The sequence below is a fragment of the Chiloscyllium plagiosum genome, chromosome 13 (genome assembly GCF_004010195.1).
Source record: "Chiloscyllium plagiosum isolate BGI_BamShark_2017 chromosome 13, ASM401019v2, whole genome shotgun sequence".
NCBI lineage: Eukaryota > Metazoa > Chordata > Chondrichthyes > Orectolobiformes > Hemiscylliidae > Chiloscyllium > Chiloscyllium plagiosum.
In genome coordinates this window covers 78,053,652-78,067,054 of record NC_057722.1, presented here as the reverse complement: position 1 = coordinate 78,067,054, position 13,403 = coordinate 78,053,652, and the positions used below count along the sequence as shown (strand labels likewise).

Here is a 13,403-nt window from a genome sequence, read left to right as displayed (position 1 = left end):
TGATTTGGACTGACAAAACTAGTAACCTCTCAAAGCAGTAAGAGTCGAGTGTGTGTTGCTGGAAAAGCACAGCAGGTCAGGCAGCATCCAAGGAGCAGGGGAATCAACGTTTCAGGCCCAAGTCTTTCGTCAGGAATAGCAGTAACCCTCACACAGCCATGGAAAAGGAGCACACTGTATGGATACAAATGCTTCAAGCCCAACCGAAAACAGTTTAAGAAAAATATATATGCATTCCTCTTGGATTTCCCACCCCCATAGTAAAAGGCCCGAAGGTCCACTGAGTCTGAAAGCAGAGTGGCCCCATGTACTTTAAGCAGTTAGTCACCAAGGAAGTAACCCGCAGTCATCCACAACAGGGCAATACACCTACTTTGCTTTGAAATTACAAATTTCTGTTACACTCTCACCATTTATGTGTGCACTGTTGCTGATCTCTCAAAACCTGCTAAATCACAAATACAATTGCAGCAAGGATAGAAATTAAAACATATGCAACAAACAGAAATTTCACATCAGAGGGGAAGTTTACCTTATGCTTAATATGTCTCAGAGTTGGAAACCCACAGAAGTATAAAGATCCCTTCTCTGTGACATGCTTCTTATTGCACTTGAGATCGACTTTCCATGCATCCATGGGAATCTCTTCATGTCTGAAAGAAATGCCCAACAAACTAAATTAAAATATGCTATCAATGAGGTAAAATAGCAATAACCTAGTCCACAGAACAATCCTTCAGGAAACAATGATAAATTTGTTATTGCATGTAAAGTAACTACCTTGCATGACACTGCTCCACATCTGGAAATTTTTCTGGCCATGGTGATGAATATTTGAAGACAATTTCTTTATCCCACCAAAACTTGACACAATTACTGTGTCTATTACGTTGTTTTTCTTCCTCTGAAAGATCACTATTACAAGGTTCCATTGCTGCCAGTAATCGTTTCTGAAAAGGTTAGGTAGCATTTACAAATGAATAAAATGCTATGAAAAGTGTTAAAACGATTGTAGACAGAGATAGAGTGCTTAAAATTCATTAAGGGGATGCAAGTGTTTTCCGAGACCAGCAATTACTCCTATCTCTAATTACCCTCCACAAGTGTACCTTGAGTGCATCTCAGGAGGTTTGCTGGGCTAATTCAGAGTTTACGTTCTTATATAAGCACATACTGGGTGAATAGGAGAGATTTTCTTCCCAAAATAAAATTAGTGAACCATTTGATTGTTTTTGTTGACAACAGTCTGATTATTTTGTTTTTAAAAATTCACTCATGGGACACAGGTGTCACTGATGACCGTATTTATTGCCTGTCCCTAGTTGCCCTTTGAGAAGGTGGGGGTGCGCTGCTTTCTTGAAGCGCTGCAGTCCATGTGCAGTAGGTTGACCCACAATGCCTTTAGGGAGGGATTCCAGAATTTTGACCCAGTGACAGTGAAGGAATGGTGATATTTTTCCAAGTCAGGATGGGAGACGAAATTGCAGGTGGTGGTGTTCCCATGTATTTGCTGCCCTTGTTTTTCAAGATGGTAGTAGTCATGGGTTTGGAAGTCACTGTCTAAGGATCTTTAATGAATTTCTGCAGTGCATTTTGTAGGTAGCACACACTGCTGCCATACAATCTGATAATGCATGATGCTACTCACCTCATCAATAAATGGAATCAGAACAACTGCTTCCCACTCCTGTTGCTTGCCATTAAGGTCGGTTTTGAAATCTGGAGGATAGTACTCTATGATTGGTGAAGCTTCATCAGTCATTAAAAACTGAGAATAGAAAAATAAAAATTATATAGTTATTTTATGCATTCCAAGCATGAAGGTTATCTTCTAACTTGATATTCATTCCTCCTTCTGTCTTGTCATCACGTCATTTTTAACTGCAGTTCCTGACAAAGAATGTGAATCTGTAATTTACGACTCCAAAGTCTGGTGGATGCAATAATACTGAATAAACTGAGGGAGGCATGGCCAGACCTTTAAATAAAGAGGCCAGAATGAGATTTTCATTCATCTCATATAAATGTCATACAGAGATAGGGTAGAAAAGAGAAAAAATGGGAGAGGAAAGACAGCACAAAATCTGAGATGGAGTGAAGAAGGAAGATGGTCCACAGAGTAGTGGAGGTAAGAGGAAGAAAAGAATGAGGGGCAAGGGAGAGAGCAAGAGTGAACAAACTCACACGTGGGCGTGCATGAGCAGAGGGTGGAGCAAGGAAGTGCAGCCAACATTGAGGGGAGCTGAAAGTTGGAGTCAGGATGGTTGAGCACAAGCAAGGGGAGTAGCTGAGAGTGACAGCGGTCAAGAGCTTAAAAGAGCATGAATCAGTGGAATTCGTTACTCCAGAGTCTGGTGGATACCACAATACTGAATAAACTGGAGGAGGCATGGACAGATTTTTTAAATTGGTAATGGGTGAAAGAGTCATGGGGAGCAGGCAAGCAAAATGGAGTTGAGGCCAGGATGAGGATAACCATGACCATACTAAGTGGTGGAGCAGACTCAAGGGTGGATTCCCTACCTCTCCTTGCTCTTACATTCTTATGTGAGATAGGGAGAACAAAAGAAGGTAAAGACAGACTAACAATGGCCACATCAAATAACGAAACACTGAATATACTGCTTGAGCTCTGATCGTACTGTGTCCATGAGATAAATAATTATCAGCAGCAGTCTGACAATCACATCCACTCACAAAGCCTTAAGCTTTGCCTTAAGTCTTAATATGGCTAAACAAGCTGTTCTTCAAACGAATTTAGAAAATGCTGGAGAAACTCAGGTCTAGCAGCAACTATGAGGAGAGAAACAGAGTTAACGTTTCAAGCACAATATGACTCTTCGCAATCATATTAACTCCATTTTTCTCTCCATAGATACCGCCAGATCAGAGTTTCTCCAGAACTTTTTATGATTGTTTCAGATTTCCAGCATCCCCAGTATTCTGCCTTTGCTCGTTGTTTTCTCAAGTGGGTTGCAGAATTTTATTCTTTGTCTGCCATTTCTCTGCCTATTACTAAGGCAAAGGGACTCAAAACATGCTGTTCGATGGAAAAGTTGTCATCATTCTGTGTGATTGGTAGCCCAATCATTAAAATCAATGCCAGTGTGCTTCAACAAGAGTTTCAGAGTGTCTCTGAAACATTATCTTTTACCTCCCTAAGAACACGGGCCATTTCAGAGTTAAAGCACAGAACCTAGTGGGGAGATTTCAGTCATCTGGACTTGGTGTGTATCAAAATTGAGTTTGCAGGAGGTTTACCTGAATGTTTGTGGCCTGGTCTGAGGATTTTGTTCAGGGTCCTTCCATTGTTTTTAACAGGATGAAGTGACAACATTTTTGGTGGAATTTCTCTCGTGCCCTAATGTGTCACTGATACACAATCCAAGTTTTACTACGGTACATACACATGATGATTGTGTCTATTCTGTAAACTCAGTCTTTTGCTAACAAACACTTGCTGGTGTAGTTTTGAGAAGGCTGAACTGGTGCAACTGATCCAGTGATTTAGATTTTATTGTCATATGTACTCGCGTACAATACAATCATTCGGGATAGTCAACATGGTTTTGTGAGTGGGAAACCTTGTCTCATGAACTTGATTGAGTTTGTTGAAGTAGTAACAAAGAGGAGTGATGAGGGCAGAGCGGTGAACGTGATCTATATGGACTTCAATAAGGCGTTCGACAAGGTTCCACATGGGAGGCTGGTTAGCAAGGTTAGATCTCATGGAATACAGGGAGAACTAGCATTTGGATACAGAACTGGATCAAAGTTAGAAGACAGAGGGTGGTGGTGGAGGGTTGTTTTTCAGACTGGAGGCCTGTGACCAGTGGAGTGCCACAAGGATCAGTTCTGGGTCCACTGCTTTACATTATTTATACAAATGATTTGGATGTGAACATAGGAGGTATAGTTAGTAAGTTTGCAGATGTCACCAAAACTAGAAGTGTAGTGGGCAGCGAAGAAAGTTACCTCAGATTACAACAGGACTTTGATCAGATGGGCCAATCGGCCAAGGAATGGCAGATGGAGTTTAATTTAGATAAACGTGAGGTGCTGCATTTTGGAAAAGCAAATCTTAGCAGGACTTATACACTGAATGGTAAGGTCATGGGGAGTGTTGCTGAACCAAGAGGCCTTGAAATACAGGTTCATTGCTCCTTGAAAGTAGAGTTGCTGGTAGATAGGATAGTGAAGGCAGCGTTTGGTAGGCTTTTCTTTATTGGTCAGAGTATTGAGAATAGGAGTTGGGAGGCCATGTTGTGTCAAGAGTGTGGTGCTGGGACAGCACCACAGATAGGCAGCATCCAAGGAGCAGGGAAATTGATGTTTCAGGCAAAAGCCCTTCATCAGGAATGAAGCTGGGAGCCTGGGGATGGAGAGATAAATCGGAAGGGGTAGGGCTGGGGGGAAAGGTAGCTGAGAGTGCAATAGGTGGATGGAGGTGGGGGTGAAGGTGAAAGGTCAGAGAGGGGGGTGGACAGATAGGTGGGAAGTAAGATTAACAGATGGGACACGTCATGAGGATGGTGCTGAGCTGGAAAGTTGGAACTGGGGTAAGGTGGGAGAAGGGGAAATGAAGAAACTGGTGAAATCCACATCGATGCCATGGCCTGAGACAGAAGATGAGGCGTTTTACCTCCAATCATCAGGTGATAAGGGAGTGGCGATGGAGGCGGCCCAGGACCTGCATGCCCTCGATGGAGTGGGAGGGGGATTTGAAGTGTTCGGCCACGGGGCAGTGGGGTTGATTGGTGCGCGTATCCTGGAGATGTTCTCTGAAGCAATTCAATGTGAAGTTAGAGTTTGTACTGAAGAATTACATTTTACTTTGCTCAAAACTACATGAATCCATTTAAGGTTCTGTGAATCTGTGTTTTAGGTTAGAATCAGTCTGACCATTGTGGCACAGACAGCCTCACAGGGAAGCTAATACCTTCAATACATTATCTGGGCCAACATGACACCAAGTTCACTTGAGAATGTAACTTTTTAAAAAATTTTTGCGATTTACAGATGAAAGAACTGAAACTAACATGGTCATTCTAAAAGATGAGAGACTTAACAAACAATTCAGGTCATTTTCAATATATAATTTCAGTTACATCACACTGTAAACTTTTGCTATAAATTCTGTGTCTTACAATCTTATTCTCCACAACCACCTGATGAAGGAGCAGCGCTCCGAAAGCCAGTACTTCCAAATAAACCTGTTGGACTATAACCTGGTGTTGTGTGATTTTTAACATATTCCACAGTTGCTTGTTAAACAGGTAAGGGACGTGGAATGTTTGGTTGACTGGGTATTTTAACAATACTTGAGAAATGGTCGAACTTCTTGTATGCAGAATTGAAGAGATCAAGAATGGTTTGAAAAACAGTACAATAATAACAAATTGGTATCTGTGGAGCCTAGTTTAGCTTTGGCATGGAGACAACTGAGGCTCAAGGTTTTCCATGCTGACTGTGTTCAATACTTTCAGAGGGCAGTTCATCTTTGATTAGATGAGTAGCCATGGTCAATACTGCAAATAGTGCATGGTGTAAAACACTGAAGGCAACTGCCATCAATGCGAAAACCTTCTAAGGAGTCCTCTTACCTGATAGCAGTTGGGTAGTAGATCTTTGCTGGCTGCTGGAAGAACAGCCAGAAGCTGCTCAAATGGCTTGAATGGTTTCCCTATATCAAACTTTATCTTCAACGTGCTGATATGACGGATGTCAGATAGGTAAGGTGCATAATGAAAAGGATAGTACCTAAACAGGGAAACAAGGATCCAATTACATACACTGTCCAATTGTGAAATACAGAATCACCAACCTATTATCTTTAGGGCTACCTTTAGAATTAATTTATATTTTAAAGGGAACTCAAATTAGCTGGTAGATCTCTAATAGTATGTATTAATAATGTAATAAATTTCAACTAAGGCTGTCCAAGGACTTCAAAGAAAATTGCTACACGGTGGTGGGGGGGCGGTTCTGCTGAAATTAGAGCAGGCTTTTAATCCTCTTAACTTTTCTTGAGTAACTATTAAGCTTAAGTGAGTCAGGTGTCTCCAAATTGCTACAGAAGGCTGTGGTGGCCAAATCATTGAGTGTATTTTGGAGATAGACAGATAAGTTCTTGATTAAGAAGGGATCAAAGGTTAGAGGGAGAAGGCAGGAGAATGGGGTTGAGAGACACATCAGCCATGATTGAATGATGGACCATCCTAAATGGCCCCAATTCTGCTCCTGTATCGTATGGTCTAAATTCTCGGTCCTTAAGGAATATTTTCAAATGCAGGGTTATTGACCCAAGGAAATTTCAATTCCTCAGATCATTCTCATGGAATCAGCTATAGGAAAATTTCCGTATGCACAACTTCAATATACTCTGCAAAAACAGCAAACCAGCCATTGGAAGTTCTGAGTCATGTCCTCACCCATGTTATCTTATTGTTTAAAACATTAATATCAGATCAGAAAGTTATTACACTTTATTACAAATTTCAAATGCTTCACACTTCAGAACTAGAGCCTCATTAATATATTGTAACATGCAAAGTTATCTGACTGAACTAGGGACAGCATTTTTAAGTTGATAACATTAACACCTACAACTCAGAAGGTTGAGATTTCAAGTCTCACTATGAACATCATATTAAAAGATGAAATATTAGCAGCTTTATTTTATTTTCGTGAATTAATATAACGGGAATATGGTTTCCATAACTGGGGTAGTTATGCATGAACATGAAATACTGAAAGTCCAAAAGATGTGCAGGTTAGGTGGATTGGCCATACTAAATTGCCCATAATGTCTAGGGATGCGCAGCCTAGGTGAATTAGCCATTGGAAATGCAGGATGATAGGGATAGGGCAGGGGTGTGGGATGCTCTCCAGAGGGTCGGTGTGAACTCAATCGGCTGAATAACCTGCTTCCACGCTGTAAGGGATTCTAAGAAATGTATAAGTCACATTATCCTTTCTCATTTCAAATTTGGTCAAATTTGGGAACAACAATAAGACAGTTCGGATGAAAAGATCAGTGAAATAAATTGCAGTTTGTATTATTCATTAGAAATTCTATTCTTAGTAAACCCTTCCAAGACCCTGAAACTCATTTAATATTTGGGCACAAATTTAAGTGTACATCTCATACCCAAGAATAAATCTCTATAGTCCAGAAAATAGAAGGTTGGTGTTTAATACAACAAGAGGTAAGAAACAGATTCAATACAAAAGTTATATTTAAAGATATCCATGCAAATACCTACCAGCTCCAGGACTGCACACCATGGTAATAATAGTGCAAAATCCATTGTATTGCTTGAACATAACATTCTGCTTGCTGAGCGAGAAATTCACTATTGGAAGACAACAGAAAATTAGTAAATTTAGCCAAACAATAGAAATATCTGAATTCTGCTATTTTATTGAGGAAAAATTTGGGTGTAGGCACTAATGTCTGCATATTCCGAATCAGATTTTTCAGCAGATGGATGTTTTTATCCTTCTGTTAGATGCTTCTCAGTGCCTTGCCCACTTCATAATTCTTCATTTGAGAGTTTCAACAGGAAGTGGCAGTGACTTACTTTGCCATTCATGTCAAGCTCAATTCTTTTCTCAATGAAGATCCACGTGTACTGAGTGAACAGTAACAATGTTTGTGGCACTAGACTAGCAGTATAGAAACAGATCAATACAAACACCAACCGTAGCCAAGCTCCCCACTATGTAAATGGAGTTTAACAACAGGTGTACCAATTCTCTGTTACACCTCTGTAGGCAGTTCATAAGATTATGAGAATGGAGTCTCAATTTGATTGTAATTTTGATTGGATTTACTGTTGTTAAATTATCTAAGTACAGTGAAAAGCTTTGATTTGTGAGCAGTACAGGCAGATCGTTGAAAACAGGGACATACAGATCATTGGGTGCTTAGACAGAGTGAGGCATACAAGATTATGGCTGCACAGGAGGTGCGCAAAGCAAGATCAACATTATTTGATGTTAGGGAGGTCCATTCAGCAATTTAATGTGGCAAGGAAGAAGCTGTTCTTGAACCTGTTGGTGGATGGGTTCAAGCTTCTGTACTCAAGGATACATTCAAACCCTCTGGATAGATTTCCCTAGAACTTTTGGAGGTGGAGACAACTGCCTGCCACCTCAGCTCTTAGTGCATCTAGACTTCTGCAGTCAACAAAGAAGTAATCCACATACTCCTTTTCCAAAACACTTCCCCTTATGTGTTCTCTGTTCCCACTGGAGTGGAACACTAGTGTCTAACACATGGACCGTCTTCAACCTAAAACCTGTACTCTCTGTTTAGAAAACATTTTCAATTCCAAATAGGGGATAATCATATGAAAAAACACTATTTCGAGGAAAAACAAAATTCACCTACTCAGAAACAACTTCTACACCCATCTTCGTCATGTAATAAACTCTCTTGTATTGCCTGAATTCTGTTTCAAACAAATCATTCTCATCTTCATGGTCATCATCATGGTCATCATCTTTGTTGTCCTCCAATAGCTCTGGAAATGATTGAAATACACCATGTATAAGACATTGAGTAAAATGAGATCAGAAATCAATTTAAATTCATTACACGGACTGTAAAAACTGAATATATTATCTCACAAGAAAAAGTTGTTATAGTTAACTGAAAATAAATCCAAGTATTAAGATAGAACAGAAGCTGGAAAAAATATCAATGAGGTGACACTTACTAGGTATAAGCAAATTAAAAAATGAATACTGAAAATTAATGGGAGAGAAACTGATACAGTTGGAGAATGTCACACAGCTTGATTTCCCATCAGTGTCCTCCCACTCTGACATAACCCATTTTCAAAGGGCCCTCTCCCTGATTCCACTCTTGCAGGTTTCAGAGAGGAGTTGCAACAATTTTCAAGCTTCAAAATGGGGTCATAATGGGATAAGATTGGTTAGTACTTCTACACAAGGCTATGTAGATAGTGGTGCATGGTGTTCACTTTCCTCAGGAAACTGAGGTAGATCTGCACAGATTCCTCTTCCAAAATGCTTCACTGAGATCCTAAGAAACACTGCTATATAATAATTGTCAGCATTTCAAAGTGTCAAATGCTTATTTGTGTCTCATGTTTACCATCGCGATTGAATTCAGTCTTGAGGTTTGAACTGGCTGTTGTCTCATTTCCACTTTCATCTAACACAGCTAAACACATGTCTTCACGAACCTGGAAATAAAACAAAAACATAACCTGTTTTTTTCCACTCTCAGTAAAAAGGTGAAATGCTACCAACTTCACCTTAAATATAGAGGCTTAACCCCTTCACAAGTTGTCAACAGACACAACAATATTAGATTGAATCAATGCTCAATGGTACCATTTTCTACTTCTGCAGCGATTACACTTCCCATTCATTATATAACAAACATTATCAGATCAAACTAAAATCACTCAAAATAGCTACAGATGAAGGAATAAATTGCAACTTTCACACCAAATATCTGCACTCGAGCAGTTTTCTGAACTTGCATTTTAAACCTCAATAGCTGACCCTCCAATAAAAAAACATTAATAATGTAATGTTCAAACACATTATTGGTGACGTTGGACAGATTTGAAAACAAACTCAAATCAGAACAATTTATATTTCCCTGCTGAATAAATTAAACCATGGTCATCATCCTGCAAGCAGTTTAATGAACAGGGAAGGATGAGTTTGAGAAATAGACTGTTCAGATCGAATCAATTACGTGGATTAAATTTCAAGCTAGTGATATCTCTGAATTTGAGTCAGATTACCCTATGACTCTTACTTATCTCTGAGCTAGGAGGAGTGAGTTCAAGTTCCACCTGCATGAGAGGTACGTCATAACACATCTAAACGGGTTGATTAAAAATATAGCCCTTCTGACTCTCTGCATTAGCAATGTCTGCCTCATACTATATCAACAGACTGAGGCAATTGAATAAATAGTCAACGCAGCACAGGTCCCATGCTGTGATTTAGCAGCGATGAGAGAAGGCATTAGACAGCGTATCATGCCAAGCCTGAATGATATGAATTAAATTATGGACAGATATTCTGGGATTTGCTGGACACAATGAATAATTCCACCTTTTCAAACCTCATCCCTTTTGCAGTACTCAAATACCAGAGACAATGCCCTTCTCTGTCACATCTGTCTCTGATCTAACCATTGCTTTTAATTCCCAGTGCTGAGAGTCTGATAGCCTCTTCTTTAAGTATTCACACTATTATGTGGCAGATCAAACCCCTTCAGGATATATCAAGGAGATGGCCTTGACCCGACATTTTAACTTATTTAAAGGCAAGTGTGAGGTGCAGAATTCCAGATGTGATTCAACTGAGACAGGCAAGAAGGGGTAAGATTAAGGAGCCTTGGATGATGAGAACAAAGGAGCTTCTCTCCAAAAGGAAGAAGGCAGCTTATGTAATGTGGAGAAAGCAAGGATCTAGCACAGCTTTAGAGGATTACAGGCTTGCTAGAAAGGAGCTCAGAAATGGACTGAGGAGAGACAGGAGGGGGCACGAAAAAGGATTAGGGAGAACCCAAAGGCATTTTACTCACATGTGAGGAATGAGAGAATGATCAAGGAGAAGGTAGGGCCAGTCAAGGATAACGTAGGGAACTTGTGCGTGGAGTCTGAGCAGATAGGGAAAATCCTAAATGAGTTTTTTGCTTTGGTTTTCACTAAAGGACCTTGTTGAGAATGAGAACTTTGAGGAGCTGGGAAACAGGTTTGAGCAGATCAAGATTGATGAAATTGATGTGCTGGAAATTTTGGCAAACATTAAGATTGGCAAGTCTCCAGGGCCAGATCAGATTTATCCTAGGTTTTTCCAGGGAGCGAGAAAGGAGGTTGCTAAGTCACTGGCGAAGATCTTTGCTTCCTCATTCTCCACGGGGGACATTCCGGAGGATTGGAGGGAGGAGAACGTTGTTCCTCTTTTCAAGATGGGGAAGAGGGAAATCCCTGGCAATTACAGACCAGCCAGTCTTACATCTGTGGCCAGCAAGGTTTTGGAAAGAATTCTGAGGGATAGGATTTATGACTATTTGGAAAAGCATAGCGTGATTAAAGGCAGTCAGCATTGCTTGTGAGGGGCAGGTCATGGCTCACAAATCTTATTAAGTTCTTTGAGGTGGTGACGAGACAGGTCGATGAAGGTCGAGCAGTGGATGTGGTGTACATGGACTTCAGCAAGGCATTTGATAAGGTTTCCAACGGTAAGCTCTTTCATAAAGTAAGGAGGTATGGGATACAGGGAGATTTGGCTATCTGGATTCAGAATTGGTGGCTGACAGAAGGCAGAGAGTGGTCATAAAGGGAAAATATTCTGCCGAGAGGTCAGCGGTGAGTGGTGTCCCACGGGGCTCTGTACTTGGGCCCCTGTTCTTTGTAGTTTTTATAAATGACTTGGATGAGGAGGTTGAGGAGTGGGTGAATAAATTTGCAGATGACACAAAGATTAGAGGTGCCATAGATAGTACTGAGGGCTGTTGCAGGCTGCAGCGAGACATAGACAGGACAGAGAGCTGGGCTGAGAAATAGCAGATGGAGTTCAACCTGGATAAATGTGAAGTGATGCATTTTGGAAGGTCGAACTTGAATGCTGAACATAGAATTAAAGACAGGATTATTGGCAGTATGGAGGAACAGAGGGATTTTGGTGTTCAAATGCATAGATCCCTCAAAGTTGCCAACCAAGTGGATAGGGTTGTTAAGAAAGCAGGTGTTTTGACTTTCATTAACAGGGAGATCGGGATTAAGAACCATGACGTTTTGCTGCAGCTCTACAAAGACCCTGGTGAGACCACACTTGGAATATTGTGTCCAGTTCTGGTCGCCCTATTATAGGAAAAATATGGAGGCTTTGGGGAGGATTCAAAGGTTTACCAGGATGCTGCTTGGACTGGGGGGAGCTTGTCTTACGAAGACCGGTTGACTAAGCTCGGACTTTTCTCTCTGGCATTTGGTATGCTTTCCTTTATTGGTCAGAGTATTGAGTACAGAAGTTGGGACGACATGTCGCGGCTGTCCAGGAAATTGGTTAAGCCGCTGTTGGAATATTGCGTGCAATTTTGATCTCCTTCTTATTGGAAAGATGTTGTGAAACTTGAAAGGGTTCAGAAAAAATTTGCAAGGATGTTACCAAGGTTGGAGGATTTGAGCTATGGGGAGAGGCTGAACAGGTTGGGGTTGTTTTCCCTGGAGCGTCAGAGGTTTACAAAATATGGCATGAATAGGATAAATAGACAAAGTCTTTTCCCTGGGGTGGGGAGTCCAGAACTAGAGGGCATAGGTTGAGGATGAGAGGGGAAAGATATAAAAGGGACCTAAGGGGTAACTTTTTGACGCAGAGGGTGGTACGTGTATGGAATGAGCTGCCAGAGGAAGTGGTGGAAGCTGGTACAATTGCAACATTTAAAAGGCATTTGGATGGGTACATGAATAGGAAAGGTTTGGAGGGATATGGGCCAGGTGCTAGCAGATGGGGCTAGATTAGGTTAGGATATCTGGTCGGCATGGACTGGGTTGGACCAAAGGGTCTGTTTCTGTGCTGTACATCTCTATAACTCTATGATTTCGGAGAGAAGGAGGAAGAGAGGTGACATGATCGAGGTATACAAGGTAGTGCGAGGAATGGATAGTCAGTAACAAGAGATATTTTCCCAGGGCAGGATTAACTGGCACGAGGGGTCACAGTGTTAAGATATTAGGAGGAAAGTATAGAGGAGATGTCAGAGGTATGTTCTTTACGCATAGAGTTGTGAATGCATGGAATGCATTGCCAGCAGTGGTGGTGGAAGCAGAGTCATTAGGGACATTTAAGCAACTGCTGGATACGCACATGGACAGCAGTGAATTGAGAGGTGCGCAGGTTAGGTTATTTTATTTTAGATTAGGAATAATCCTTGGCACAACATCGTAGGCCAAAGGGCCTGTTCTGTACTGTACTTCTCTATATTATGTTCTATGTTCTAATTGGTCAACTACAAGCCTTTACTCAATACACAGCACAGTTAAAAAGCAAATAAAATGAGAACTGGCATAACAATAACTCTAATGAAATACTTTTTAAAAATACTAATTAACTACTAATCATTAACCGTTTCAACATAGCATCATTCCATAAAAACAACCTCGGCAAAGGCAAATTCAGCAAAACAGACCTACCTCACATTATCTCTTCTGCATTCCAGCAGAAAGAAACACTAAAAGTAACAATTGTGTAGCAGAGAGAGAGCTATATCAACTATCTTCCACAGCCAACTCTAAATCCCAACATAAAGCAAAACTAAAACCACGGGTCTGAGAGAGCCAGACTCCACCCACTCATGGTTCATTTATCTAATTTAAGAAAAAACAACGAATGAGCTCAAAGCTGTT

At 40.8% G+C, this 13,403-nt stretch overlaps 1 protein-coding gene across 5 annotated transcripts in view; it reads right to left on the bottom strand.

Moving 5' to 3' along the window:
* Window positions 1-13,403, bottom strand: part of xrn1 (5'-3' exoribonuclease 1) — a 120,640-nt gene that overhangs the window by 73,950 nt on the left and 33,287 nt on the right. For all 5 annotated transcript variants that reach the window (XM_043702786.1, XM_043702782.1, XM_043702785.1 and 2 more), the window contains exons 12-18: window positions 9,125-9,215; window positions 8,396-8,528; window positions 7,266-7,355; window positions 5,604-5,760; window positions 1,649-1,768; window positions 781-950; window positions 533-653 (exon numbers count right to left, since the gene is read on the bottom strand). In XM_043702786.1, the coding sequence (XP_043558721.1) occupies window positions 533-653; window positions 781-950; window positions 1,649-1,768; window positions 5,604-5,760; window positions 7,266-7,355; window positions 8,396-8,528; window positions 9,125-9,215 (882 nt within the window). The remainder of the gene's footprint in view (window positions 1-532; window positions 654-780; window positions 951-1,648; window positions 1,769-5,603; window positions 5,761-7,265; window positions 7,356-8,395; window positions 8,529-9,124; window positions 9,216-13,403) is intronic.